This window comes from Oryctolagus cuniculus, chromosome 4 (assembly GCF_964237555.1).
Source record: "Oryctolagus cuniculus chromosome 4, mOryCun1.1, whole genome shotgun sequence".
Classification (NCBI taxonomy): domain Eukaryota; kingdom Metazoa; phylum Chordata; class Mammalia; order Lagomorpha; family Leporidae; genus Oryctolagus; species Oryctolagus cuniculus.
In genome coordinates, this window is record NC_091435.1 from 78,959,783 (window position 1) to 78,985,915 (window position 26,133).

General features: G+C 41.3%; 1 protein-coding gene across 1 annotated transcript in view; it reads left to right on the forward strand.

Moving 5' to 3' along the window:
- Positions 1-26,133, forward strand: part of SLC49A4 (solute carrier family 49 member 4) — a 103,652-nt gene that overhangs the window by 12,308 nt on the left and 65,211 nt on the right. Inside the window, exon 2 of the mRNA XM_002716619.5 lies at positions 9,395-9,488. Within this exon, the coding sequence (XP_002716665.3) occupies positions 9,395-9,488 (94 nt within the window). The remainder of the gene's footprint in view (positions 1-9,394; positions 9,489-26,133) is intronic.

Here is a 26,133-nt window from a genome sequence, read left to right on the forward strand (position 1 = left end):
ATGGCCACAAACAGTACGCCACTGCTTGCTTGGGGGCTGCTTACCTGAATTGCAAGCGTAATTTTTAGGAAAAATGAGCATCACATACAAAGTAAGAATTATCATCCCATATCTATAAAATTCTATTCAGTATTTCCTAAGGTACTCAGTTGAAACTTACAAGAGCAACATGTTACAATTTTAGGATATTTGTGACCATGTATTACTTTACATTAATTACACTCGATTTCCTGTGGCTATAATGTGGTTTTGAAACCTGTGTTTTCGTTAGTAGAAGCCGTAAATGAGCAATATGTATGCATTACTTGTTATGAGTTCTTTATGGTATTCCTCTGCCAAGTGGTATTAATCATTTTCAGATTATATAAGAATATTATAAAGTTAACGCACATCACAAATTATATACTGTGTAGTGTGTGTGTCTCATCTGGCTCCCAAGTTTATTTTACTTGCTGTATTTGAGCTGCATAATTTTAGTTTTGTTGAAATTTAATTTCCTTTAAGCAGAGAAGTCTTTTGAAAATCAAGACATTTAGGTGCCAGCATTTGGCCTAGTGGGTTTTTGTTTTGTTTTGTTTTAAGATTTCTTTATTTCTTTATTTATTTGAAAGGCAGACTTACAAAGAGGGAAAGGCGGATCGTCCATCCCTGATTCATCCCCCAAATGGTCACAGCAGCCACACTGAAGCCAGGAGCCTGAAAGTCCATCCTGATCTTCCACATGGGTGTATTTGGCCATCTTCTGCCTTTTCAGGGGCATTAGCAGGGAGCTGGATTGGAAGCGGAGCATCTGAGAGTCCAACCAGCACTTACATGGGATGCTGGCGTCACAGGCAATGGCTTAACCCTCTTGACCTAGCGTTTACCACATCACACATTGGCATGTCTGGGTTCGATTCCTGACTCTGGCTCCTGACACTGACTTCCTACTGATGCTGCCCCTAGGGCAGCGGCAGTGATGGCTTCAGGCATCAGAGGGTTCCAGCCTCTCAGGTCGGTACCTGGATTACATTTGGCTCCTAGCTTCATGCCTGTTGGATCTGTTGTTGAGGGTCTTTGTGAGTGAGTCAGTGGATGGAGGGGAGCTCTCTCATCCCCTCCCCTCAAATCAGTAAATAAAAATTGAAGAAGAGAAAAAAGAATACCAAACATTTAAACATCTATTCTCTGTCAAATGAGAAAATTCTGGACAAAAGAAAAATGAATGAATCAGTTTGTTCTTTGTTAAATGGTTTCAAGATTATGTTGGATTTGAGAGAAATTTGAAGGAATATGGTCACTTTTGCCATCCACTTACAGTGGGCCACCTAGATGATGTGGCTTTCACAAACAATAAGATAGTACTGCTTTAGTATTATCAGAAGAATGGCATTCCAACAATAGGAAGATATAATTCCATTATATTATCTTGCCATATCTAGAATATTTTGTCTATTTCAGTTACTTGTATACATACTTTATTTTCTGTTTTGTGCTTTTATCCATGGCACACGTTGCTCATATTTGGAATGCAAAGGAAAGAATCTGATTTCCATTATCTTCTAAAGTCTTAACCCTTGTTTTTATAGAAACAGCATCATTCTATAATTTGAAGATGATTTGGTAAATCAAGAAAAATTAAAATAACTTTATTAATAATCAGACAGCATTTGTTATTCTCTGTCTTTTGGATAATAGCCATTCCGACAGGGGTGAGATGATAACTTGTTGTGACTTTGATTTGCATTTCCCTGATGACTAGTGACATTGAGCATTTTTTCATTTATTTGTTGGCTATTTGTATTGCTTGCTTTTTAAAAACTAGTGTATTTTATTTAATCCAGTAAACCCCAAATGTCAGTACAACATGTAATAAATATAAAATTGTGAATGAAATACTTTACATTTCTTTTGGTACTATGTCTTTGAAATCCAGTGTGTATTTTACACTTATACAACATCTCAATTCAGCCACATTTCAGAAACTTAACAGTCTCCCATGGCTAGTGGCTACTGTAATGGACAGTACAGATCTAGTGGTTCCTTTTTTTTAAAAAAAAAAAGCTTAGAAACCTTTTATTTAAGGTATACGAACTTCCTACATTTCATATATACAAATTTAGGGACATGGTGATTCTTCCCACTCCACCTTCCCTGCCACCTGTACTTATACCCTTCTTCCTCTTCCCTCTCCTGTTTTCATTCTTATTTTTGACAAAGATCTGTTTCAATTAATTTTACACACATGAGATTAACCATACACTAAGTAAAGAGTTCAACAAATAGTATGGAAAAAAAAACTGTTTCTCAATAGTTGACACAAGGACTATTCAAGATCATCACATCTTGAGTGTCAATTTTACTTCTATGGATTACCTTTTAGGTGCTCTATTAGTTACCACAGGTCAGGGAGAACATATGGTATTTGTCTTTTGGGGACTGGCTTATTTCTCTAAATATAATGTTTTCCAGTTGCATCCATTTTGTTGGAAATGACAGGATTTTTTTTCTTTTTCTTTCTTTTTTTTTTTTTTTTTTTTACTTCTGTGTAGTATTCTGTGGTGTACATATACCATATTTCTTTATCCAGTCTTCAGTTGACAGCCATCTGGGTTGACTTCTATATCTTTGATATTGTAAACTGAGTTGCAATAAACATGGGGGTACACACAACCCTTTCATGTGCTGGTTTCATTTCCTTTGGGTAAATCCCAGGAGTGGGATGGCTGAGTCATATGGTAGGTCTACATTCAGATTTCTGAGGTATCTCCATACTTCCTTCCATGGTGGCTGTACCAGTTTAATTTCCACCAGCAGTGGATTAGGGTACCTTTTCCCCCATATCCTCGCCAGCATTTGTTGTGTGTTGATTTATGTATGAAAGTTGTTCTAACGCAGGTGAGGTGAAACCTCATTGTGGTTTTGATTTCCCTGGCAGCTTGTAATCCTGAGCATTTTCTCATCTGTCTTTTGGCCATTTGGATCCTCTTTTGAAAAATGGCTGTTCGGGTCCTTTGCCCATTTCTTAACTGGACTGTTTGTTTTGTTGTTGTTGAGTTTCTTGACCTCTTTATAGATTCTGGATATTAATCCTTTATCAGTTTCATAGTTTGCAAATTTTTCTCCCATTCTGTTGGTTGCCTCTTTACTTTGATGAGTGTTTCTTTTGCAGTACAGAAGCTTCCCAATATGATGTAATCCCATTTGTAAATTTTGGCTTTGATTGCCTGTGACTCGGGGTCTTTTCCAAGAACTCTGCCTGTGCCGATGTCTTGCAGAGTTTCTCCCAATGTTCTCTAATAATTTGATGGTATCTGGTGGTAAATTTAAGTCTTTGATCCATTTTGAGTAGATTTTTGTGTAAGGTATAAGGTATACTTCTGCATGTGGAGATCCATTTTTCCCAGCACCATTTGTTGAAGAGACTGTCCTTGCTCCAGGAATTAATTTTAGCTCTTTTGTCAAGGGTAAGTTGGTTATAGATGTGTGGATTGATTTCTTGCATTTCTATTCTGTTCCATTGGTCTATCCATCTGTTTTTTTGTGCCAGTACCAGGCTCTTTTGATTATGACTGCCCTGTAGTATGTCTTTAAAAAAAGAAGAAGATTTATTTATTTATTTGAAAGTCAGAGATACAGAGAGGCAGAGGCAGAGAAAGAGAGCAGTCTTACATCTACTGGTTCACTCCCCAGATGGCTGTAATGGCCGGAGCTGCACTGATCTGAAGCTAGGAGCCAGGAGCTTCTTCCAGGTTTTCCATGTGGGTGCAAGGTCCCAAGGACCTGAGCCATCTTCTGATGCTTTCCCAGGCCATAGCAGAGAGCTCAATTGGAAGTGGAGCAGCTGGGACTCAGACCATTGCCCATATGAGATGTTGGCACTGCAGGTGGCAGCTTTATCTGCTATGCCACAGTGCTGGCCCCTGTAGTATGTCTTGAAATTTGGTATTGTGGGCCGGCGCCGCGGCTAACTAGGCTAATCCTCCGCCTAGTGGCGCCGGCATACTGGGTTCTAGTCCCGGTCGGGGCGCCGGATTCTGTCCTGGTTGCCCCTCTTCCAGGCCAGCCCTCTGCTGTGGCCAGGGAGTGCAGTGGAGGATGGCCCAAGTGCTTGGGTCCTGCACCCCATGGGAGACCAGGATAAGTACCTGGCTCCTGCCATCGGATCAGCGCGGTGCTCTGGCCGCAGCGCGCTGGCCGTGGCGGCCATTGGAGGGTGAACCAACGGCAAAGGAAGACCTGTCTCTCTGTCTCTCTCTCTCCTCTCTCACTGTCCACTCTGCCTGTCCAAAAAAAAAAAAAAAAAAATTTGGTATTGTGATGCCTCCCACTTTGTTTTTGTTGTATAAGATTGCTTTGGCTAGTCAGGGTCTCTTGTGTTTCCATATGAATTTCAGCATCATTTTTTTCTAAATCTGAGAAGAATGTCCTTGGTATTTTGATTAGAATCATATTGAATCTGTAAATTGCTTTCTGTAGAATGGATATTTAGATGATATTGATTCTTCCAATCCATGAATATGGATGAGTTTTCTATTTTTTATGTGTCTTCTATATATTTCTTTAATAGTTTTAATCATGGAGATCTTTGACATCCTTGGTTAAATTTATTCCAATTGATTTTTTTTTCAAGCTACTGTGAATGTGTCTGATCTTAGAAGTTCTTTTTCAGCCATGGAATTTTCTGTGTGTACAAAGGCTATTGATTTTTGTTTATTTTATATCCTCAATAGTCTCTTAGTGGAGTCTTTTAGAGCCCCTGTATATAGAATCATGTCATCTTCTAATAGGGATAGTTTGACTTCCTCCTTCCTAATTTGTATCCCTTTGATTTTTTTTTCTTGCCTAATGGCTCTAGCTAAAACTTCCAGGTCTATAATGAATAGCAGTGGTGAGAGTGGGCATCCTTGTCTGGTTCTTAGTGGGAATGCTCCCAACTTTTCCCTATTCAATAATATGCTGGCCGTGGGTTTGTCATAAATTGTCTTGATTGTGTTGAGGAATGTTCCTTTTATACCCAAAGGTTTTCATCATGAAAAGGTGTTGTATTTTATCAAATGACTTCTCTGCATCTATTGAGATAACCATGTGGTTTTTGTTCTTCAGTTTGTTAATGTGATGTATCACATTGATTGATTTGCGATTATTGAACCATCTCTGCATACCTGGGATAAATCCCACTGGTCCAGATTGGATGTTCTTTCTGATGTGTTGTTGGATTTGATTAGCTAATATTTTGTTGAAGATTTTTGCATCTATGTTCATCGGGGAAATTGGTCTATAGTACTCTTTCTGTGTTGTATCTTTTTCAGGTTTAGGAATTAAGATGATGTTGGCTTAATAGAAGGAGTTTGAGAGGATTCCCTCCCTTTCAATTGTTTTGAACAGCTTGAGAAGAATTAGAGTTAGTTCTTCTTTAAATGTCTTGTAGAAGTCATCTGATCCTTGACTTTTCTTTGTTGGGAGGGTCTTTATTTCTGTTTCCATTTCCATCGTGGTTACTGTCTGTTTACATTTTCTATGTCTTCATGACTCAGTTTTGGTAGATTGTGTGTGTCCAGGAATCTATCCATGTTTTTCTAAGTTTTCCTATTTGTTGGCATATTCCTTGTTGTAGTAATTCCTGATGATTCTTTTTATTTCTTTGGTATCTGTTATTATATTTCCTTTTTTATCTCTGATTTTATTGATTTGGTTCTTTTTTCTTTTTTGGTTAGTTGAGCCAATGGTTTATCAATTTTATTTTTTCAAAAAAAAAAACAGCTCTTTGTTTCACTGATCTTTTGTATTTTTTTGTTTCAATTTGTTGTTTATTCTCTAATTTTAAGTATTTCTATTCTCCTACTAATTTTGGATTTGGTTTGTTGTTATTTTTCTAGGTCCTTGAGATGCATTGATAGCTAATTTATTTGGTATCATTCCAATTTCTTAATATAAGCACCAGTTGCTATGAACTTCCCTCTTAACACTGCTTTTGCTGTATCCCATAAATTTTGATATGTTGTATTGTTGTCTTCATTCATTCCCAGAAAATTTTTGATTTCTTCTGTGACCCACTGTTCATTCAGGAGCATGTTGTTCAGTCTCCATATGTTTATATATGTTTTAGAGATTCTTGAGTTGTTGATTTCCAGCTTCATTCCATTGCGGTCAGAGAAGTTGTGTGATATGATTTCAATTTTTTTGAATTTGCTGAGACCTGCTTTATGGCCTAGCATGTGGTCAATCTTAGAAAAAGTTCCTTGCACTGATGAGAAAAATGTGTATTCTGCAACTGTAAGTTGAAAAGTTTTATAGATATCTGTTAGGTCCATTAGGTCTATAGTGCCAATTAACTCTGTTGTTTCCTTGCTGATTTTCTGTCTGGTTGATCTGTCCATTGCTGAAAGTGGGATATTTAAGTGCCCCATTACTATCGTATCGGAGTCTATATCTCCCTTTAGATCCATTAACTTTTCTTTTAAATAGCCAGGTGCCCTGTAATTGGGTGCATATATGTTTATTATAGTCACATCTTCCTGTTGAATTGATTCCTTAATCATTACATAGTGCCCTTCTTTGTCTCTTTTAACAGTTTTTATGTTAAAGTCTAACTTGTCTCATATTATGATGGCTACAACAGCTCTTTTTTTGGTTTGTATTGTTTCTTTTGATAACTATCTGTTGAGGTCCTTTGTCCATTTCTCAACTGGATTGGTTATTTTTTGGTTGAGTTTTTGAGTTGATGGTATATTCTTGATACTATTCCTTTGTCAGGTAGTTTTCAAAATTTTTTTCCCACGTTGTTGGATGTCTCTTTGGAATTCTATAATTCGCATCAAAACAGCTACAACTGGAGGACATGTTGCATAAAATACCTGGACACAGAAAGACAAATACTGCATGTTCTCCCTTATATGTGAGAACTAATATTTTTATAAAACTTCAAAAAAACAAAAAAAAGAAAAGCCTATGTTTATCATTTTTCCTGAAAATATAGTGTTTTGTCCAACTTTTTTTATAAATATTTGTCAAATTGTTAAGAATGATATATTACCATAGGCCGGCGCCGCGGCTCACTAGGCTAATCCTCCGCCTAGCGGCGCCAGCACACCGGGTTCTAGTCCCGGTCGGGGCGCCGGATTCTGTCCCGGTTGCCCCTCTTCCAGGCCAGCCCTCTGCTGTGGCCAGGGAGTGCAGTGGAGGATGGCCCAGGTGCTTGGGCCCTGCACCCCATGGGAGACCAGGAAGAGCACCTGGCTCTTGGCTCCTGCCATCGGATCAGCGCGGTGCGCCGGCCGCAGTGCGCTGGCCGCGGCGGCCATTGGAGGGTGAACCAACGGCAAAGGAAGACCTTTCTCTCTGTCTCTCTCTCTCACTGTCCACTCTGCCTGTCAAAAAAAAAAAAAAAAAAAAAAAAGAATGATATATTACCATAGTCTTAATGATCTCTACTATTTTAAAATTTATTGTATATGAGTGAAATAGACATCTTTTTATTTCATTATTATTTACCATCCTTGCCTATATTCCTGCTGAATTATGGTCTTTTAAATTTTTATTTGTTGAACTCTTTATTTAATGGAGCATTAAGCCTTTGACTGTAATGTAAAATTAAAAATATGTCAAAATTAAAAATAAATAGGAACAGGCATTGTGGCATAGTGGATAAAGCGGCCGCCTATAATGCTAGCAACCCACTGGGCACTGGTTGAAGTCCCGACTGCTACACTTCCAATCCAGCTCCCTGCTAATGGCTTGGAAAAAGCAACAGAAGATGGCTCAAGTGTTTGGGCCCCTGCTACCCACCTGGCAGACCTGGATGAAGCTCCTAGCTAGCTCCTAACTTCGGCCTGGCCCAATGCTGGCCGTTGCGGCTATCTGGGGAGTAAACCAGCAGATGGAAGGTTTCTCTGTCTTTCTCTCTCTCTAACTTTTATCTTCAAATAAATAAATGTTAATAAGTAAATTTTTGAAAATAAAATAAATGTTCAGAGAGTTAAAGGACTACTTTCTGTGACTATAGATTATCTTGATTATAAGATAAAATATATAGTTGACTAGTTGTCATTTTTTGAGAGAACTTAACACAATATCTGTCATCTTACAATGCTTTTTAGGAACACCATAGAGTTTTTTTTAATTATCAACTTACAGTTGAAAATTAGAATTTTATATTGGAAGTATAAAATTAAGATACCTATTTTTAAATTATTTTCTGTTTTTTTTTTTTAATATTAGATCTGAACAAAATGTTCTAGGCATTGATTTTGAAAAATTGGAGCTAATAGAACCTCTTATTCTATCCCTTTTTTTCATGTATTTTATTTATTTGAAAGAAAGAGACAGAGAAAGAAAGAGATCTCCCAGGAACTGGTGTTGTGGTGCAGAGGATTGAATTACTGCCTGGACACTGCCATCCCATATGAGCACCAGTTCCGGTCCCGACTGCTCTGCTTTCTATCCAGCTCCCTGCTGATACACCTGGAAAGCAGCAGCAGATAGCCAAATTCCTTGGGCCCCTGCCACCCAGATGGAGCCCTGGGCCCTAGCTGTTGCAGCCATCTGGAGAGTAAACCAACAGATAGAATATCTTTCTCTCTGAGTCTCTAACTTTCTGTCATTCTGCCTTTCAGATAAAATAATTGTTAAAAACAATTAGAAAAAAAAGAAAAATATCTCATCTATTGGTTCACTCCTTAAATGACCATGGTGACTGGGGTTGAGCCAGCCTGTAGCCAGAAGGCAGGAACGTTACCTGAGTCGCCCACATGGGTGTCAGGGGCCTAAGCACTTGGGCCATCTTCTCGCTGCTTTCCAGGGCACATTAGCAGGGAGCTGGATCAGAAACAGCAGCGGGGATATGAACCGGTGCCCACAGGGGATGTGATGTTGCAGAGCAGGCCTGTCTCTCTCTGTCCTTGATGTGATCATTCCAGTTGTCCATCACAGAATCATTTCATTTTCAGCATGTAGAGTTGGTGGCTTTTTTCCATGTTGGAGGTCAGTAGAGAAAAGGGCATCATCTTGTTAAAGTATGATATCAGTATATGTCAGTAAAATAATCTTCATTTTTTTAAAAGATGCATTTATTTGAGAAGTAGAGTTACAGAGAGAGAGAGCCTCCACCTGCTGCTTCACTCCCCAAATGGCCACAACGGCCAGAAGCCAGGAGCGTTTTGCAGGTCTCCTACGTGGGTGTAGGGGCCCAAGCACCTGAGCTATCCTCCATTGCTGTTCCAGACCATAAACAGAGAGGGGAATCAAAAGAGGAGCAGCTGGGGCAGGAACTGGGACCCATATGGGATGCTGGTGCCATAAGCAGAGACTTAACCTACTACGCCACAGCACCAGCCCCAAAATAATCTTTATTCTTAACAATGGACAGACTTAAGAGAAAATAGGAGATAATATGGATGCTTTTGTTTCTTTTCAGGTCTTCGGATAACTGTGCTTCTGACATCCTTCCTGATGGTTTTGGGAACTGGCCTAAGATGCATACCTATATCAGACTTAACACTTAAGAGAAGGTAAATCCTATAAATAACTAAGATTTTTTTCTACATTTTTCCCTCCTATCTATATGATTATTTGTAAGCTTTTAGTAAACACTTCCATTTTTTAAAAATGATTTTATTTATTTATTTGAAAGGTGAGTTAAAGTAGGAGAGAAATAGGGAAAGAGAGAAAGAGAGAGAGATCTTCCATTGCTGGTTTACTTTCTAGATGGTTGCAATGGCAGAAGCTGGGCCAGGTCAAAGCCAGGAGCCAGGAGCTTCCTATGGGGTCTCCTACTTGGGTAGCAGGGTCCCAAGGACTTGGTCTCTTCTCTGCTTTCCTAGGCCATTAGCAGGGAGCTGGATCAGAAGTACAGCAACTGGAACTCAAACTGGCATGCATATGGGATGCCAGGCTGCAGGTAGCAGCTTAACACAGCACCGGCCCAACACTTCCATTTTTGGAGATATCAGTGGAGGGCCATGTTTATAGAAGCATTTTATTTTATGTGCCACATGATGATTAAGTCAGTGGACATTTTTTGGTTGCCTTATGAAAGACACTGTACTCGTTGTTGTGAAAATAAGAAAGAACAAGTTAATCTTCATATTACCCAAGAGCTGAAATAACCATGAGAAAATAATAGCATACTTTATATATAATTGTCCAACATTCTGTATAAATAATGTTTGATTATTGCCATAGAAAAAATATCAGTTGCAGCAAGAGACCAAGAGAAGTGTTACCTGAGGTTTTTTTTGTTTTGTTTTGTTTTGTTTTGACAGGCAGAGTGGACAGTGAGAGAGAGAGACAGAGAGAAAGGTCTTCCTTTTTCCGTTGGTTCACCCTCCAGTGGCCGCTGCATCTGGTGCGCTGCGGCTGGCACACCGCGCTGATCCAATGGCACGAGCCAGGTACTTATCCTGGTCTCCCATGGGGTGCAGGGCCCAAGCACTTGGGCCATCCTCCACTGCACTCCCTGGCCACAGCAGAGAGCTGGCCTGGAAGAGGGGCAGCCGGGACAGAATCCAGTGCCCGCACTGGGACTAGAACCTGGTGTGCCGGCGCCGCAAGGCGGAGGATTAGCCTAGTGAGCCACGGCGCCAGCCCTGAGGTTTTTGAAACAAAAAGCTCGTGACGGAGGTGATCATTAAACTAGGCACTGACTGATGAGTAGACTGTTGACAGTTGTGGTGAAGAAGGGGATTGCAGGGTGGGGGGAGTGCAGGTGGAGGCAGGGATGGGTGAGTAGTTTTGTTTGTGCAAGGCAGCATTTCTGCAGCCAAGTTCCATGGGTTTATTCTCAGGGAGAGCGAGGTATATAAGGATTTTAAGTTTGCTTTCGTTTTGGTTGTAAATTAAAAATCATTCTAGCAATAGTAATGTACCAAGAAAAGGAGACATTGTTATTGACCAGCATGTCAGTTTTTTAAACTAGTATTTCTCATCCTGGGATCCTTGGATGTGACTTTGAGAGTCACTGAATTTTTTCCCCTATCAAAAGGAGCTTATAATGACTCAAGTTTGGGAGACCCTGGTTTACAGATTAAGGTCTAAGAATGAGAGGTAAAGGATATCCCAGTTATAAAGGACCTCGATGCCATTCCTCCCTGGACTGTTGAGAGCCTCTTAGGCACTTAAACAGGGGAACAGTAGTGTCAGACGTGTACTAGGCCCATTACTGATGGAGGCATGCAGCTTTGATTCCCGAGAGCCCAGGCTGGAGTCATTCTTGTGATTTGTTTATTCATTTATTTGTTCAGCGAATTTCACTGAGCTCCTATTATGTGGCAAGCTCCCTTAAGGACATTGAGAATATAGCAGGGAACAAAAAACAGAGAAAACTCCCTACCTCATAGAGTTTGCATTCCTGTTAGGGAGACTGCAATAAGCTAGGTAAATAAGTAAGACAATACAGTGTGTGTTGTCGAGGAAATAATGATGTCGGGAAGAAGGACTTGAATTGTCGAGGGAGGGATGGTGAGATTTCAGAAACAAGGCCCTGCCTGGGAAGGTAGCCTTCTGGCATTAAAACCCGAAGGGGAACGTGGATGGTACATGTCCAGGAGATGAGCCTCCTGCGCAGAGAGAACCAGAGTGGAGGGTGGAAGGGCAAGCACACCCCTGACAGGGAGGCTGCATGAGTGACTTGACTTTATGGAAGACTGGGCGGAAATGAGATCATAGCCATTATGGGGAAGTAGAAGGGTGGCCCAGATCCTTGAAGACCTTGTCAGCTCCTGCAAGGACCTCAACCTTTCCTGAACTCAGAAAGCATTGGCGATTGTGAAGTTGAAGGGTGCCCTGGCAGCAGGCTGCCCTACTGAGAGTAGACGGAAGCTGGGGGTCACAGCATTAGTGAGGAGATCAATTCAGAAACCAGGCAAGAGATGGTGGTGGCTTCAGCTGAAGTGGTGTCAACAATAAGTCAGCTTCTGATTGTATTTTTATTATTTTTTTTAAAGATTTTGTTATTTATTTGAGAGGTAGAGTTACAGAGAGGCGTCTTCCACCCTCTGGTTCACTCCCCAAATGGCTGCAATGTCTGGAGCTGGGCTGATCTGAAGCCAGGAGCCAGGAGCTTCTTCTGGGTCTCCTATGCAGGTGCAGGGGCCCAAGCACTTGGGACATCTTCAACTTCTTTCCCAGGCCATAGCAGGGAGCTGGATGGGAAGTGGAGAAGCCGGGACACAAACCAGCAACCATATGGGATGCTGGTACCACAGCTGGAGGCTTAGCCTACCACACCACAGCACAGACCCCATCTGATTGTATTCTGAAAGACCTGCTGATGGAGTAGGAGAGGGAAGGCCAGATTGACTCCTTGTGTGGAAAGTTGTGGACAGCGAAAGGATGTCACAGATGGGAAAGAGAGCCCGAGAAACAGATCGGAGGTGATACGACCTAGGTTTCACCCTAGAAGTGGAAATCACTGGTTCCATTAACTGAGAACGGGACAACAGGAAGAGGGGCAGTGGATTTTAGGTAGAAGATGTTGACTTTTGTTTGGAACAGAATTTTTCAGTTTCAACATAAATGCCATGGGGTTGGCATTGTGGCGTAGCCGGTAAAGCTGCCATCTGTGACCCTGGCATCTAATATGGGCACCGGTTCGGGTCCTGGCTGTTCCTTCTCCCTGCTAATGTGTCTGGGAAGGCATGGAGGATGTCCCAAGTACTTGGGCCTCGACCATCCACATGGGAGACCCAGATGAAGCTCCTGGCTTCAGCCTGGCCTAGCCCTGGCCATTGTGGCTATCTGGGGAGTGAACCAATGGGTAGAAGATCTCTCTCTCTCTCTCTCTCTCTCTCTCTCTCCATGTAACTCTGCCTTTCAAATAAATAAAATAAATCTTTAAAAAAATAAACAAATGTTATTCATTTGTGAATTTTCAAATGTTTTCTTGCCAGAAGATTTAGGCTGCTGTATGTGTTCCATTTTTAAGAGGAAGATAGAAAAATCACTGGGTTCTAATGGAAAACGAGTTGGCATTTCCCTTCCTGTGAGTCAGGTTTAGACGTGAGTTTTTCACTGGTGTGTATGAGGTGCTCTTCATTCTTCAAACAAATACCCACAGGCTCCTTTAAGTATCCACAGTTTTTTTAAATATAGATTTCAGTGTAAGCTTAAATTCAACAATGCATTTTATAAAAATGCCTATTGATATTTTTGTTAGCTTTGTTTTGGTCATCTGTTCTATCCCTGCTTTCCAGTCTTATATCCCTCTATATCCTTTCCTGAAAAAAAAAATTCTAGGAATAATGAAGAGTTGAGTCTATCTTGGGAAAGATAATGGTATGAAAAAGAAACATAACTCATAAAGAAATGTAAACAAAGGTAGGACAAGTGAGAAAGAGAAATAACTTAAAGAGTTCAGAAAGATTGAATCTTTCATAAAAGAGGATGGTTTAAATTGAATTTTCAATCTTATGTGTTCATCTATAAAGAATTTAGGAGTATTGTCCTGGTGAAATAAAACTTCATTTTACATCCATACAATATTACTTTTTAAGCATTGTTATTAACAGTGCACTCTGCAGCTGTCAGAATGAAAATGCTAGGATTGGAACATGTATTTTCAACTATCAGTTTTGATAGATCACCACTTTTAAGCTTCAGTCCCCATCCAACATTTCAGTGGTATGCCTTTGACCATCACTGAAACAAACACTTAGCCATGTGTGTGTGTGTTATTTAAAGATTTATTTATTTATGTGAAAGTCAGAGTTATGCAGAGAGAGGGAGAGACAGAGAAAAAGATCTTCCGTCCTTGGTTCACTCCCCAGATGGCTGCAATGGCCAAGACTGAGCCAGGCCAAAGCCAGGAGCTTCATCCAAGTCTCTCACGTGGGTGTCAGGGTCCCAGATTCTTGGGCCATCTTCTGCTGATTTTCCCAGGTCATTAGCAGAGAGCTGGATTGGAAGTGAAGCCCTTTTGTGATTCCAGTATTACAGGCAGCAGCTTTACCCTCTATGCCACAGTGCCAACCCAGCAATGTATGTTTCGTGCTCCTGTTTCACTTGAAAGAGGAGTTCTTTGAGCTTCTGATCCTGCTTTCAGGAATGGTACCCTGACTTCCTGTGTCTTGGACCCAAACTCTCAAGACTCCAGAACAGCGGCTTCCTGAGAAGCTCTTCCTAGTAGGGTCCTGTCTCTGCTTAGTCTCAGTGAGAGTTCACGGAAAATATCATTTTGCCACTTTTCTCTTATTAACATGATAGATAGAGGAGGAATGTAGAATAAAGACTTTATATAGTATCTCTTCTTTTATGATCAGGAAATAAGTCATACCCCCCAAAAGACTATAAATGACATTGTTCTATAGCAATAAAAACCATTATTCTAGCTGGCCTGCGGGCCTTATAAGACCTGCAAAATCATTTGGTCTGGCCCTGCCAAGCACTCGCAGACAGGATTTGATATTCATTAAACCAGCAGTAGGCTGATTTTCAAGTGGTATGGCCCATGAGTAATGTTATAAACATTCAAATAGCCCTAGGTGGAAAAAAAAGGTTCCCTACCCTGTTTGTGTGACATCTTATATTGCATGTCTAGAAAATAGTGTTGACTTCTGGAAGGTGAACTTTTATTGAGTTATATCTGCTTTTAATCATAGGTATATCCAGTGATTCCCATAACACATGTCATATTACCTTTCTAATCAGAGTAATGCATTTTAGTGTTAACAATTAATAACATTTACTAATGTGCTAGATAGCTAAATAGTGTGATTCTAATAAACATAGATTTCCTAGAAATATACTCCATGTGAAAAGCTTTGTAGTTGCCAAAATTATATTTAAGATGACCTTAACAAAAACGAATTGTTTAGTAAACAGTTTTGTTTACTCCTTTATGGTAGCTACTTAATTATTTATGTATTGGGGTTGGAGGAGGATGAAGAAGAACCTAGATTCCTGCCTTACCAGCTGAGTAAACCCTTGTTGTCTCAAAGATTTAAATGTCACAAATGAAACATAAAAGTATTAGAAAATCAGGAGCAGGCGTTTAGCTTGGCAGTTAAGATGCCTGCATCCCACATTGGGATACTCGGGTTTGATTCCCAGCTCCAGATCCTGAGTCCAGTCACCCACCAGTGCGTACTTTGGTAGGCAGCAGGTGATGGCTCAAGCGACTGAATTCCTGCCACCCATGTGGGAGACCTGAATTGAGTTCCCAGCTCTTAGTTTGGGCCCTAGTTCAACCCCAGCTGTTGTAGATATCTGGGGAGTGAGCCAGCCAGTGGGGGACCTCTCTCTCTGTCTTTGTCTCTCTTACTCTTTTCTATGCCTCACAGAAAATTACCATTTTAATGAAATCTGAGAATTGAGAGGTCCCTCCAACTAAGACACAAATCCCAGAAGCCATAAAAAGAAAGACTTAAAACATTTGACTGTGTAAAAATTTAGAATATATTTATGTTTAAATACTCAAACAGTGGCCAGCGCAGCGGCTCACTAGGCTAATCCTCCGCCTGTGGTGCCAGCACCCCGAGTTCTAGTCCCGGTCAGGGTGCCGGGTTCTGTCCCGGTTGCTCCTCTTCCTGTCCAGCTCTCTGCTGTGGCCCGAGAAGGCAGTGGAGGAAGCACTGCACCCACATGGGAGACCAGGAGGAGGCACCTGGCTCCTGGCTTCAGATCGGCGCAGCACGTTGGCCATAGCAGCCATTTTGGGGGGGTGAACCAACGGAAGGAAGACTTTCTCACTGTCTAACTCTTCCTGTCAACAAACAAACAAACAAACAAAAAACACCTCATACAGTATAAAACAAAGTCAAAAGACAAATTAAAAACGGCGAAATACTTGCCACAGTAAGATAAATGGATTATCTCCTAAGTTGAAAAGAATTCTTTCAAATCAGTAAGAAATTAACAGTTTAATAGGAAAATGGATAGTGGATATGAGTAAGCAATTGCAGAAATTGAAATACAAAAGACATAAACTTGAGAAAAGATATTGAACTTTCCATCTTAAGAAATTAAGATTACAGCAGCAGTTAGAGCGTGTATTTAATATCCCCTCTGTAGAAAAGAATGGGCTGAATGAATATGCCAGTGTTTAGCTAGGACTGTTTCTGGTTGGTTCTCAGGAGGGGGCCTAAGCAGCTAGAATTGGGAGTGGAATGGAAATTACTTTTCACTTTATGCTCTTTCCCGCCATTTGCATATGTGACCACTAGATAACTGAAATGACCAGCCACGTCGGAGAATAGTGAGAAAAGCGAAGGGAAGGGAACAGAAGGAAGGGTCAGAGGGGTTATATAACAATTTTCCCAGTATAGAAAGGGAAGCCTTTTGATATAACGATGAACAATTAGTAAATTTCAGAACTGAGACTCTTCTCTGTAAAATGCATATGATCCAAATTCCTCTGTAACAATGTCTTAAAAAATGTAATGTACAGACCTCTTGTTTATTAAACATATGTATTCCTGGGCCTGTCCCCAGTCCCACTCAGGCTCTGGGGCGAACCCTAGAATGAGCAACCGAGCAACCATTTTCAGTGCTCATGTGAGTTTGAGAACCACGCCGCAGGTGCGTACTTAGCACCTTCATTTTGAATAGTAACTGAGTAAGTAATTGCCGTGTGCTTATCCATCCTACAGTGTAGTCGCATAATACATTGAATATCCAAGTTTTAACATTTACTTCTATTTATAACTCTGTTTGCCCCAATTTGTTAAAACTCTAGGGGTCAGGGTTCATGACTATATGTCTACATAGTGCTTCAGATAAGAAAGGTTTCAGATAAGGAAACATTTAACATAGAAAAAGGGGAATTTAAAAGGTATATGAAGTTAGAGCTTTGGAAAATACTTTTCCCCCTTTTTTGTTGTCTTTGTGATGTAGTTATTTCTGAGATTTTTTTTGTAAGACCCACAATGTCATGTATGAATTATTTTTTCTCATTCGACTTATTGTACAAACAGAAAAGTGCATAAAATGTACATGTACAGGGGCCGGCATTGCGGTGTAGCAGGTTAAGCCACTGCCTGCAGTGCTGGCATCCTGTATGGGTACTGGTTTGCATCCCAGCTCTTTTACTTCCAAATGGCCTAGGAAAGCAGCGTAGGATGCACAAGTGCTTGAGCTTCTGTACCTACAGGAGAGACCCGTATAAAGCTCCTGGCTCCTGGCTTCAGTCTGACCCAGCCCGGGCTATTGCCGCTATTTGGGGAGTGAACCAGCAGATGGAAGATCGCTCTCTCTCTATCTCCCTCTTTCTCTGTAACTCCACCTTTCAAATTAATTAATTAAATAAGTACATGTGTATGTCTGTACAGGGACAGGTGCAGCTGCATATATGTGTTTACATGTGCATTCAGTGAAATCACCAAGCAGGTGCCCACGTGCTCGGCTCCGGAAGTCCCCTCTGTCGTTCCCCGTCTTCGTGGAGGAACGACACAGGACCCTGCACTGTTCTTTTGTCTGCTCGGCCCTCCCCGGGTTTGCTGCTGGTTCTTCCCGGGTTGGCTACCGACCCTTCCACCTCCGTGGAAGGGCGGTTCCCCCTGGCCACTTTCCCCACTTCCGCAGGGGAGTGGCACACTTCCGCAGGGGAGTGGGGAAGCTCTCTCAGGGGCTGCTCAGATGTTCCTCAGGTGTTCCTCTTAGATGTTCCTGGTGCATGCTGTCTCTCTCCTCCTTTATAGTCCTCTTCCGCCAATCCCAACTCTGCTGCCCACACGCCGAGTACGCTGCTCTCCTCCAATCAGGAGCAGGTCCTGCTGTTTATTGGTTGAACTGGAGGCAGCTGTGTAGAAGCTGTTTCTCCCTTCTCAGCGCCATATTGTGGGAGAACAGATGCATAGAATAAGACTTAATTCCAGTAACTTAGTCTAGTCCGGGTTGCTCCCCACACCCTCCGTACACCCTCCTTCCTGGTCACGAGTCCCCCTCCCTCTCGTATCAGCACAGTCGTGAATTAGGGTGGAACTTTCAGATTAGGCTGAGTTGAAAGTTATTAAGAATATTTCAAAGTCTTGCAAATGCCTATCTGTTATTTTCTTTGAAATAATCATTTGCCTTGGATTTTTTTCTCTCCATGTCAAAAGGAACAAACAATTAACTTTATTTTATCTGCAGCAAAATGCTTATAAGAGCAAAATAGAAACAGATGTTAGTAATAATTTAACATATAATAAAACACACATCAGTAAAATTATGAAATAAAATAAATTGTATTAAATAGCGTTTTTACAAATTGTTTACCTATTAAGAACAAATGAATATTTACTTTGTGCCCTGCATCAAAATTTATTCCCACCAAGAGTGGCGTTTGGCCGTGATTAAGATGCACACATCCCATATAGGAATGCCTGGGTTTGGTACCCACCTCAATTTCTTGGCTCCAGCTTCCTGCTGATGTAGACCTTGGGAAGCCGTGGTGCTAGCTCATATGATTGGATTCTTGCCACCCATTTAGGACATCTGGATTGAGTTCCGGGCTCCTGGCTTCAGCTTCCAGCTTCAGTCCTAGCCATTGCAGATATTTGGGGAATGAACCAGGGGATGGTAGCTCTCTCTCTCTGTCACCCTCTATTTGTCTTTCTGCCTCTCAAGTAAATAAAAATTATATTCCTGACAAATTGAAGAGTTGCATATTTAAAATGAGAGAGGATAGGGAAAAATGAATCTTATCCCTAAAGAGATTCCCTTATTTTCCAAGCATTAAAAACCATGAAAGTAATCACAAAGGGAAACATTTTAACATCAACTTTAAACCTGTATGCTTCAAAACAAATCGTAAAATTAAATTGCAAACTGGGAGAAATGTGTTGCAAGCATGATAGATAACTTACAAGTAATCTGTATATATTAAGCATTTTTTTAAAGTTGAATGGAAAAATGGATATAGATGTACCTACAAATATTGATTCCTGGATTTCACTAACTCATCATCTAATGGTCAACATTTGTAGACAGCCTATGTGTGTTATCAGTAAAGTACAGGCTGAGCTCTGGTAAAAAGACACCAAACATATAGAGGTTCTTTAAGATAGAAGTCCACTTTTCTCTAAAGAAACAGTCTAAATTAAGAGTGTGCCATTAAGGCAGGCAGGCAGGCAGCCCCATTACACAAGGAACTCCAGGGACCCATGTTCCTTCCCAGCATCCCCTAGGGTGATCACCTCGTCTGTGTGGTCAGAGCTGGCTCATTCTCATGCTGTCATCGTAGCCCACAGGAGGGTGAAGCAGGACATCAAGGGCAGGGGACCGTGTCCTTAGGTGGTGACTCAGAGGTTGGTTGTATCATTTCTACTCCAGTCTCATTGGTAAAGACTTACCCCATGGCTGCCTCTCTGGGCGAAAGAGCTCAGATTTATAGCTCAGCAACCATGCACCCAGGTGAAACTCAAGGATGCTATAACAGAAGACAGAAAGAGGGAGAGAGAGAGAGACAGACAGACAGACAGACAGGTAGGTGTACATGGAGACAGCAGTATCTGCCGTCAGATGATTCTGTGTGTCTGTACTCCCCACTGTCCACACAGAAAACATATTCCTCCTTCCTCAAAGGAGAAATCCCAAATTGTCCCAGTTTTTGCATCCAACTCAAAATCTAGAATCTGTACATTCCCTCAGGTCTTTGTGGCTCTCTGCAAGTAACTCCTCTGATTGTTCTTTGTGACTTGGCTTTCTCCTCTGGAAGCCTTCTTTTTGTCCATTATTCTCAGAGGCCACACCTGAAATGATTGTTAGACTCTTATCTATGCTCTTCTTGAATTTTCATTTTCTTTTGCATTTCACTTTCTGTCTAGTGCTGATTTGAAGTGCCGAAGGTTGCTTTAGGGATCAAGCAGCCTTAAACTTTTGTAGGATGTTTTGTAGTATCATCACAGCACACTTTCCCTCAAGCCCTTGGTACTCTGCTGGTCTGTGTTCATTATGTAGGTCCCATGCAAATGTAGCCACACCCATAGATTTTTGTCTCTGGTTATAGTCCTTATGCCTTGAATCTCCTTTTTCCTTTGTTTGTGTTCAACCCACCCCTTGTCCCTCAGTTTAGTGGTGGCTACCTGGATGCCCTCTGAAAAAGGTAGGCTTGGGTAGGAAAATAACAACCTTAACCTGATCTGTGCTGCGAGATGAGCTTTGTAAGACATATTATTTCCTGCCATTTATGATTCAGAAGCAATCTGAGGCTTTAGATTTCCAGATTCTCATTAAATTTAGATTGCAGGCCTCTGGCAGAGAACAACTCTCAGCAGAGCTCTTGTCCCTTCTATCCATGCTTGCAAAGCAGCTAATGCTTGCCTGACTTGATGTCTCTCTTGTTGTGCCGTCCTAAAATCAGCAAGGGGCTGGAACCACAGAGGAAGGCTTTGATTTTTCTCCATCAGTTCAGGTCGTTACAAATAGTGCTTTTGCTGCAGTGCACAAATTGCCTGCCTTTTCAGCCTACAGCCTAACCTCTGAATCAGTGCCAGATATGCAGTGCCTTTGTGACTACAGCACCCCAGTTCTTCAGTTAGTGTCTTGTTTAGGGGACAAGTTATAATGAGGAGACCTCAGAATATAATGGCTCAAACAAGGTAATATTCTTTCTTATTTAATCATCCAGAGTGGGCAGGTAGGCAGTTGTTCTCTGTAAGGTCATCTAGGACCCCAAGATCCCTCTGTCTTGTTGCTGTTATTGGGAAATGACCTTGACAGCCAGTTCAGTGCTGATATCACATTTCACCCTAACAGGAAGAGGAAGGCCAGGGGAGCAGGTTTATCTTCAAGGAGGTGAAGTCTTTCCACTCTAATCTCATTGGCCCACACTTAGCAACAAGGCCTCAGCTGGCTGCATTGGAAATGTAGACTATAGCTTACCCACCAAACACTTTAGGTGCTCTTTAACTAAAAGGAAAATACAGTGGACACTGGGGAATAGTTTGTTGTCTCAACCACAGGCAAATTTGATGCCTGTTTGGGAAGAAAAGGTCATTTTATATCCTCATCTTATATCATGTGTCAAAACAAATCCAGATGAACTTAATAGTTTAATATTTCGCAAAAACAATATATGGAAATATTTATCTGATCTCCACATGGGATTTTTTGTAAGCAGGAAAACAATAAAAATTGATAGACATTTGTTAAATATTATGCTTCAAAATAAAATAAACCAACTGGAAAGAACATTTTCAAAACTAGAACAATAACAGGGAAATAATATAGATAAATATATAAAGCTCTTGTTCAAAGTAAGAAAACTTATAATATGCTAAGAGAAAAAGGGACAGTATCAAAAAGGAAGTGCAAATTACAACAAGGCGATGCCTTTTGGCCTAACAACTCTGTCCCCAGAGTCATGTCCTCCCTACCTGCCGTGTCCACATTCTAATCTCCTGAACCTGTGTATGTAAGTCACACAGCAAAGGATGACTATGGGTATTGAAGGAATTAAGGTTCCCAACCAGCTGACCTTGAGATAGGGGGATTATCTTAGGTTTATCCAAGTGTTCCTGATATGATCCAGAAAGTTCTTCAAAGAGAGGAGGAAGTCAGAGAAGGATTCAAACCGTAGTTGCTGGCTGTGAACACAGAAGAAGGGTTCTGAATGGAGGGGTATGGGCAGCGTGAGAAGCTGGCAAAGGGAAGGACTGCATTCTAACCCTGGAGCCTCCAGAAAGGACCGTGACCCTGCCAGCACCTTGATTCTACTCCTAGAGCTCCATTCAATTCGCAGAAGTGAAAAGTGCACATTTTTGTTGTATTAACCAATAATTTGGGGTAACATGTTATAACTCTGTGTGTGTGTGTGTGTGTGTGTGTGTACACATGCATGTGTGTCCTAAATAGTGGTTCTCCTTGCTGATGAAGAAGGCATTGTTGATCACTACTGATAGGCATATAAACTGCCACAAATCGTTCTGAAGAACCATTTGGGAGTACGTTTCATAAGGCCTAAAATGTTCATATATTTCAAATTTCAAGGCCCTAAAAAAGCAATTTGTATAGTGGCCAGTATTTACATACAATATTACCAAGCACAGACTATTAATATTAGCAAAAAGTTGTTTGAAACAACTTCAGTAACTAACATTATGAAAGTGATTCAATAAATTTTGTATGTATCAGTAATAGAATATCACAAGACAGTTGTTTTGGTTATAAAGAAGCTTCAGTGAAGTGTGAAAATGTGTATGATAAACTACATTAAAATGATTTAGTACATAAAGCTGTATGTTCAATATTATATGTATGATTGTCTGTACTTAAATCTTGATTGTGAGAGAAAGATGTAGTGAGGAAAAAACAAAAACTGAAAAATTAAAATATTAATAGTGGTTTTCTGAATTGAGCTATTGAGTTTATGAATGATTTTTTTCTTCTCTATGTATTTCTTTTCAACATCTTCTGTGAGTCTAAATGCTTTTAACTAAGAGGACAAAATGAAGGTTAAGAGATAAGAAAAAGGGTGGGAGGGAAGTTAAGGGGGGGAAAGCCATTGTAATCCATAAATTATACTTTGGAAATTTATATTTACTAAATAAAAGTTAAAAAAAAAGAGATAAGAAAAAAGGTGTGCAACAAATGGGGGGGGGGGGAGGTAGATGTCTCTCAGACCAAGTCCAGGTCCTTTCCTCCCCAGTACCCTACCAAGAGATTGTCTTACTTAAGCTGAGTAAAAATCCTTTAAGATAGTTGAAATATCTTTGGAAAAATAGAAAAGAAAGAGTAAGTGGTTCACCAAAAACTTGTATAGTTAATACACTTATTAAAGCTGGAGTTTGAGACTTCTCGTGTCTAATCCAGTCTTTGCCCTGTGTTTTCATGGACCTGTACTTGCTAAGCTGTTGTTATCATGAGCTTCTTTAGGGCCAAGCCTGTAACACTCATCGATGCTCCTGTGTTCCTAGTGGTGCAGATGTCTGGCCATATCAAGTCATAACCGGAGAAAATGATTAAAGGATGCAAAAGTGAAAATAAATGTTCATAAAATAAAGCTGAGGACGTGATAGCAGACACTTTCCCACTGCCATCTTCATTTCCCCTTTCCTAGCTTCCTTTTTCCTGTAGTTGGTTCATAACATTCCTGACCCTTTTTATTGCCCTGTATTTTCTTGGACTAAGTCAAAGAAAACTATTCCCAGCATTTTTGCCTTTTTCAATACCCAGGAACAAGTGTAACACGGGAGTTTGTTTTGATGTAGAATGAATAGGAAGTGGGAGAAAGTTTCCCAAGTGTTGGCATAGGGGAAGTATTCCTATGGATTTTACCTCATATTAAAGATACATAGAATTTTTATATGTACCTATAAATATGCATCACTATTAATTTAAAATTTTAATACATAGAATACATGCTGTGGAAGTGTCAGTTTCTTTTTTTTTTTTTTAAACATTTATTTATTTATTTGAGAGGCAGAGTCACAGAGAGATCTTCCACCTGCTGGTTCACTCCCCAAATGGCCACAATGGCCAGAACTGCGTTGATCTGAAGCCAGGAGCCAGGAGCTTCTTCCAGGTCTCCCACGCAGGTTCAGGGTTCCAAGCACTTGGGCCATCTTCCACTGCTTTCCCAGGCCATCAGCAGAAAGCTGGATGGAAGAGTAATAGTCGGGACACCAACTGGTGCCCATATGGGATACTGGTGGTGCTGGCAGAGGCTTAGCCTGCTACGTCACAGCGCCAGCCCCCACTAACTTTCTAAAAAGGCTCTCTAATTTTTTTTGTCCGTGCTAGTCATAATCAACTAGAAGTTTATTAAGTGAGCTTATGCACAAAATAAAAGTGTGCCAGACACCTGCTGCTTCTGTATCTTAGAAACGTTGCTTATCTTAACAATCATGGTTTTTGTCATCACTGTTGTTAACAAAGAACCTTTAGAATGAGACCCTGTGGGACAGAAAGAGGTGGAATCAGTTCTAATTTTGATTTCCAGCCCTGGCTTAGCCATTAGCCCGTTACATAATTAGCTGCCCCCCCCAATACTGTTTAGAGTAAGTTAGTAAATTATAAATGTTATTTTTGATATGTTATTAACCTCTCTAGATGGAGATAGGTTATCTAGGTGTGGTGTGAGGCCCCATCCAGTTATAACATTTTTAACTATAAAACATCATACTATTATTAATTTTTAGTAGAAATAATTTAGGAATCATAGGTATTTGTTCCAGGATATCAGATAGCAAAAGGTTGGTAGACCCAAATATCATTGAGTGCAAGCTAAAATGTCAAGTATATTAGCAAACATGAACTCTAGATCCTCAGTTTGAACTTCAGCTACTGGCATTTGTTAGAAAGACTGTCGTTTCCTGAGTAAGCTGAAGAGTGCAGCTGTGCATGCATGCCTCCGCACCTGCGGCGCAGGCCCGTGCTCTCCTCAGGCTTTGAGAGCTAACGGTGCCTGGGGCAGCAGCGCCACCTGCGACTGAGGGCCTGGGGGGCCTCTCCTGGGCCTACCCCAGCTAGCAAGCTGCCACAGTCCCGACGCCAATGGCCGGCACTCGGCCTGACTGTTCCAGTTGTGGGGCAGCTGTAACCCTACCTCACCTCCCTTATTCCACCTGGCTTGCAGGGATGGGATCCAGCAGGTTGGAGGGATTGGGGTGTGGGAGTCGGGGGGAGACTTGAGAGAGGAGGGAAGAAAAGGGACCTGCGGGGAGGTGGACAGAGAGAGGAAGGGGTAAAGGAGGTGTGAGGAGGCTGGGTGGAGCCAGAGGACACACGCTGCCCCTGTCTGCTCCAGCGCAGAGCTGCAGGAGGTACGCAGTCCCCTGTTTTTCAGGTGAGCAAGCAGGAGTTCACTCTCCTGAATAAACTGGTTGGCTTCTTGCCTCCTCACACTCCCTACACCTGCCCACCCCTCCCAAGTCCACTGTGCTTGAGACAGTAACGTTGCATTACCCTGGACAGCTTTTTTTTTTTTTTTTTTTTTTTTTTTTTAAAAAGCTTTATTATGGGACAGGCATTTGGCTTAGCAGTTAAAATGCCTATGTTTAGTTTTGAAGTGCCTGGGTTCAGGTCTTGGCTCTACTCCCAATTCTAGCTTCCTGCTAATGCAGAGATCCTGGGAGGCAGTGGTGATGACTTAAGTCATTGGATTCCTGTACTCAGGTTCTCAGGTGGGAGACCTGGCTCTAGGTCCTGGGTCCCTTCTCCCTCCCCCCATTGCAGGCATTTGGGGAGTGAACCAGCAGATGGGGAAGTACTCTGCACCCCTCCCCCAGTCTTTTTAAAATGATTTATTTTCAGAATATTTGTTGACCACCTTGGTTTTTTATATCACTGATTTAAGCTTCTTAATGAATGTTTTGAGTTTACAAATGGGTTTGATGTGACATGGATGACTTTGGATAGCTTCGCAAGGATTTTGATACACAACTTGGCTGTATATTTCAGGGATGGCATTCCCTTGTATTTGGGTTAGTCCACACCCTCCTGAGGACAGTGGCTCCACACTAGCCCTTGGAAGACATGTGGGGGACTGAAAAGCCATGGTCCTGACCCTCACGAAACTTAACTCTTACCTGGAAAGCAAAATGAGGCATGGAATGATGTGGAAAAAATAACGTCAAATTATGTGATTTCACTTTGCTGAAGATTGTGAATCACTCCTTTTTTTGTTTTTCTGTGTTGCTTTTTTAAAATATTTATTTATTTTTAAGGAATATAAATTTCATAAGTACAACTTTTTGAATATAGTTATTCTTCCCACCATACCTGCCCCCCCCCACTCCACCTCTCCTTCTCCTCCCGCTCCCCTTCCCAGTCCCATTCTCCCTTAAGATTCATTTTCAATTAACTTTTTACATGGAAGACCAATTCTATACTAAGTAAATATTTCAAAAATTTGCACACACACGCACACACACAAAAAACTGTTTGAGAACTAGTTTTACGGATAACTCTGATAATACGACTCTATGGTCATACGGCCAAACCTCCTGCACATGCCCTATCTCATCAGTTACTTTTAATAGTCAGCCAAAAGAGGCAGACCCTGTGGCTTAGTAGGCTGAGCCTCTCCCTGCATATGGGAGGGAGTTCCCATATGGGCACCAGTTCAAGTCCAGGCTACTCTTCTTCTGACCCAGGTCTCTGCTATGGCCTGGGAAACCAGTTGAAAATGGCCCAACTGCTTGGGCCCCTGCACCCACATCACCCACATGGAAGACCCAGAGAAAGCTCCTGCTCCTGGCTTTGGATCGGCCCAGCCAGCTCTGGCCTTTGCAGTCATTT